Source organism: Orycteropus afer, unplaced genomic scaffold (assembly GCF_000298275.1).
Source record: "Orycteropus afer afer isolate SDZICR_OR568_19922 unplaced genomic scaffold, OryAfe1.0 scaffold00049, whole genome shotgun sequence".
Taxonomy (NCBI): domain Eukaryota; kingdom Metazoa; phylum Chordata; class Mammalia; order Tubulidentata; family Orycteropodidae; genus Orycteropus; species Orycteropus afer.
In genome coordinates this window covers 6,595,616-6,600,614 of record NW_006921636.1, presented here as the reverse complement: position 1 = coordinate 6,600,614, position 4,999 = coordinate 6,595,616, and the positions used below count along the sequence as shown (strand labels likewise).

General features: G+C 42.3%; 1 protein-coding gene across 1 annotated transcript in view; it reads left to right on the top strand.

Moving 5' to 3' along the window:
* The window catches only part of SLC9A8 (solute carrier family 9 member A8), an 85,627-nt gene that overhangs the window by 7,378 nt on the left and 73,250 nt on the right, over positions 1-4,999 (top strand). Inside the window, exon 4 of the mRNA XM_007938324.2 lies at positions 3,019-3,099. Coding sequence (XP_007936515.1) covers positions 3,019-3,099 — 81 coding nt within the window. The remainder of the gene's footprint in view (positions 1-3,018; positions 3,100-4,999) is intronic.

The window sequence follows — 4,999 nt, the reverse complement described above, 5'->3', positions numbered from 1 at the left end:
AAGATGGGGTAATCTACTTCCGTAGTGATATTGCCTCGGAAACCCAAGGAGGGGTCGCTATGAGTCAGGTCCGACTCAATGGCACATAACAACAACAACAACATGTTTTATAGGCATCACACAGACGGTGCTTAGAGGGGATATTAAGCTCTCATTACTTTGGACTCTTTAGAAGCTTAAAAGTAGTTCACCTACATTTAACCCTTACTGATCTTTGACTCCACAAGAAACTACGATGAATCATTGCGGGCTTACATCCAAGTAAACAATTAGCATCATTTGACTCGTATGTTTTATGAGCCATTAAACTTAATGGAGTTATTAAAACTTACATAGCTGTGTTTTAATATTGTTCCCATAATTACTACTTCAGTCATGAAAAATTGGAAGCCCATTAACTTGTGGTATACACACCCTGCCTACCACATAGAACCTTTTGTTCCTCCTTGCTCTGTGTTTTGTCCAAGTCTAGTTGGAAATGTGTGTGTGTTTTTATACAGGCATGCACACAGGTACAGGTACATATGGTTAGGAGTTTGTTCTGACGTCAGTGGGGTGCCATGACTCGCTTTTTTCCCCTCAACAGAACGTCTCAGGGATCTTTCCATGTCATGATTTCTGCATCTCATTCTTTTTAGCGTCTGAGACCTTTACTCAGCATTGATGAGTCTGATGTTTGACTCTCAGTTGACAGGGTGCTTCTCCTTTGTTCAGTGGTAAAGTTAAAGAGTTGTTTGATTTGGAATATGAGAACATTTTAATTCTCTTTTCATCTTGCTTGGTGCAAAAGAAGAACAGAAACTGATTGGACTTTCTGCGTCAGTTCTCTGTCTGCGTAAGAGCTCACCTGCCTGCCTTTTTCCCCAGACAGTCAGCTTGGTCCCTGGTCACATGTTGTGCTCATCCCTTGCAACTTTTTTACTTGCTCCTAGTATTTAATGTTGGATTTTTCTAACAAGGTTAAATATTTATACTAAAATAGCACCACGGATTGATAGTTGAAAGCACAACATGAAGAGAGGACAGAGTTTCTGTATTTATAACCACTCTTCCTCTGGCCACTTGGTGCTTTTTGGTGGTTCTGAAGAAATCTGATTTGTCAGTTGGGCACTGGCGGTGGCAATGGGGACAGCTATGCAGATTTTTGTAATATTTCCCTTAAAAAAAAAAAACACTGATTTTTTTTGTCAGTACTATTAAAATAATACTGTGTTCATTGAGGTGATATACCAGATAGGTGACTAGGAGAGTCGTGTACACAGACGCTTGGGCCCTGCGTTACATGTAAGAATGATACAGTGATGTGCATGAACATGTACTCTTTTATACCCCCAGAAATAGTCAGTGCATTCTCTTATTTGCTTTCTTTCTTTTCTTTTTTCTTTCATAGAAAAACTCTGTGAGAAAAGTCAGACATCATTCCTGTTTGGAGACTGAGAAATGAAGGGAGCTGGGGGTACATGGTGGTGAAACCGCAGGGTGTGATGTCTTTAAGCCATAGTTTCCTCATCTGTAATTGTCTTCGTTATCTAGTGCTGCTATAACAGACACTGCAAGTGGATGGCTTTAAAGGAGCCCTGGTGGCACAGGGGTTAAGCTTCATTCCTAACTGGAACGTTCACAGTTCAATACCACCAGCTGCTTTGTGGGAGAGAGATGTGACAGTCTGCATTCGTAAAGATTTATAGCCCTGGAAACTCTATGGGGCTGTTCTTCTGCCCTATAGGGTCACTGTGAGTTGGACTCCATTCAATGGCAGTGGGAAGATGACTTACGTATTTTCTCATAGTTTAGGAGGCTAGAAGTTCTAATTCAGGGTGTCAGCTCTAGGGGAAGGCCTTCTCTCTCTGTCGGCTCTCAGTTTAGGAGAAAGGTCTCGTTTCTTTTCAGCACCTGTGGGCCTGGCATTGCTTGGAGAGCTCCATGTGTCCTGGCATCACACTTCCTCTGGGTCTAGAAGGTTCCCAGCACAGGGACCCTGGATCTAAAGAGTGTGCTCCACTCCTGGCTCTTCCATCTTGGTGGTACTGAGGTCCCTCTGCTCACTTCTCTTTCCTTTTTATCTCTTGCAAAAGGTGATGCTACACCCCAGGGAAACTCCCCTTACATCAGGTCAAGGCTGTACCCTGAGTAAGGGTGCTGCGTCCCACCTTAGTCCCCTTAAAACTGATTGGCTGATCACATCCCATCCCATTCCATCATGGGGATGATCTCATCATTGCATAACTGCCAAATTTCATCACCCTGTAACTTCCAAACCACTGAGAATCATAGCCTAGCAAAGTTAACGTATATTTTTTGGGGGTACAGTTCAATCCATGACAGTAGTCAAAGGAGGGAGAGAATGGTAATAGGAGTTCAGAGGAGTGTTGAGGGATTAAATGAGAAATAAACTGACAAGGCCCCAGCACACTGCTAAACCCTCAACCAGGGGAGCCACAGAGCACAGTGGTTGGAGGTTGGGGAGCAAAAGTCCTAGCTTCAGGTCTCACTAATGTTTCCTTGTCACGAAAGGAGAGAATTTACCTTTTCCTGTTTGTAAAAGACTCTCACTTCCTTCTAAGTTAAAAGAGCACTAATGTGTCAGTGTACCCTGTTGTGGTTATTTTTTTTAATAAAAGTGATTGGTTTCCTCTTAACCATTCTTCGAGTTCATGATTTCTTCAGTTGAGGAACATTTCACAGAATTTGAAGAATTTTAAACAGTCCTAGAAGATTTAACAGCTTACTTAAAAAGTAGATTTGTTACTTTTACCCATTGAGTGGTTATTGAAAAAGCAACAAATCTAATTTTTCACTCAGCTGCTTCAGGCATAGAGGAGTGTAGACAAAATGTGACAAGCATTTGTGAGTCTACCTCCAGGTCAAGAAATACGATATTAAAAATGTAACAACGGGCCTTGTGTTTGCGCAGTCCCAGTCCCCCCTTGATATACCCCCAGAAGATGCCCTGCCGTGGACTTGATATTTTTCACTCAAAGTTGGGCTGTTTTAACAATGTCTTGTTTCTTCCCACAGCTATCTGCATCATACTGGTGCATTTACTGATACGATACAGACTACATTTCTTGCCAGAGAGTGTGGCTGTAGTTTCCTTAGGTAAGTGGTGTTGGTAATCCTGTAATAAAAGTATAGCAAATGATGCCATTTTCTTTCTTTCTTTTTTTTTTTTTAGTGTAATTTTTTTTTTTTTTTTTTTAATTTTTATTATGATTTGGGTGAAACTTTACAGAGCAAATTCACTTTCCATACAGCAGTTCACATATAGTTTGTTTCATGACATTGACTACAATTTCTCACAATGCAACAGCTCCCCTCCCACTTCCTCCCCATAGTTACCTCCTCCCAGTGTCCATCCCTTCATACTCTTCTGCACCCTGAGCTATCTCCCTGTGCATAAGCAGCCCTTCCTTCTCCCATGATTGTTCTCTCCAAGGAGTGTATCTACCTCAGGTAAATGTTCAGCTCAGATGCCTGTCTTTTGTTTGGCTGGAGGCCACAGGAGTGGGTTCAGTTCCAGAGCTGAAGGGCAGCTAGGGGCCGTAGTGTCAGGGGTTCCATGAGGACCGTTTTTGAGGACCGCTTAGTGCTGGAACCACAAGAGGTGCAGTACGTACCTGATCTCATTTGGATCCTCACTGCCGCCTGCCAGAGCTCATGATGACCGCATTTTACAGATGCATACATTGGGGCTCACCAAGGGGCCCTGAGGACCCCCTCTGTACAGCTCCATCTAGAAGGCTACCCTCGGGTGAGCTGACTGCTGGTATTAGGCTGTGCTGATACTCCACTCACCTAAAGCAAGGAATTAGCAATGCCAAGAATTACTGAATTTTATGGCCAGAAGGGTCCCTCACTTTACAGTTGAGGAGGAAGAAATGGCTCATATAGATGAGTCACGGAGTCCGTGTCAGATCCAGAGTCTTCAGAGGGTTCCATTCTGCCCCACTTCTGGGTGTGTCTTTTGTTTCCATGTGGCAGTGAACAGTTATTAGCCTCTATTTGGAGTAAATAAATGAGTGTACTAACAGGTGTGAATTCACAGGCAAGTTCATTGAAGTAGTTAGTGAAGGAAGAAGCAGAAGCCTTTGCAGTTAAGTACGAAATTCAAAGCTAAACTGTGGGTGGGAATGCTTAAGGCACGGTAAATAAGGTTTTACTAAGGGTGACTGAAGGAGCTGTGGTAGCGTAATGCCTAAGGCACTTAACTGCTAACCAGAAGGCCTGAGGTTCAAACCCACCAGCCACTCCTCGGAAAGAAGATGGGGCAATCTACTCCTGTAGTGATACTGCCTCAGAAACCCAAGGAAGGGTCACTGTGAGTCGGGTCTGACTCAGTGGCACATAACAACAACCACAACAACAAAGGTAGCTGGAAGTTTTATCTGTTTGTGCTTTTACTAGTTTCCACTTGCCCATGGATGAGATTTAATTTTTCCTTATCATCACTGATGCTTTATAAGTTCATTTTCTTTGCCTCCTAGATCTTATTGAAGAGAGTTGAAATTCTTTTGCCATCTATCTTTCGTTAAGGTTAGCTTTGGAAGTAAGCATTCAGACTCTGCACACACACATGCACACACACTCACACTCACCATCTCCATATATTTTGCCTGGATTTTTCATGGCCTCCTGCTGAGTGGCCTTTTGACCTCTAGATCTGTTTCTCTCTACTTCCCCATGTTGCCATATGGATGGTTCTGCTGCCATGTTGTGGCATGGTTCTATAACACAATATGTGTGGTTGTGTGTGGTTCTATAACACAATTTGTTTTGATCTTATTTCAATCTTTGGGTCAAGGAGAAGGTTTCAGTTTGGTCCTACTGTGTTTTAACACCTCCATACACCTGAGAAACTTCCTTTTTTTTGTCAGGTTTTAGGTGCATTCTTATTTATTTTATTTTTTTTTAATTAATTAATTTATTTATTTTTTGATTTGGGTGAAGATTTACAGAGCGAATTCACTTTCCATACAGCAGTTCACATATACTTTGTCTC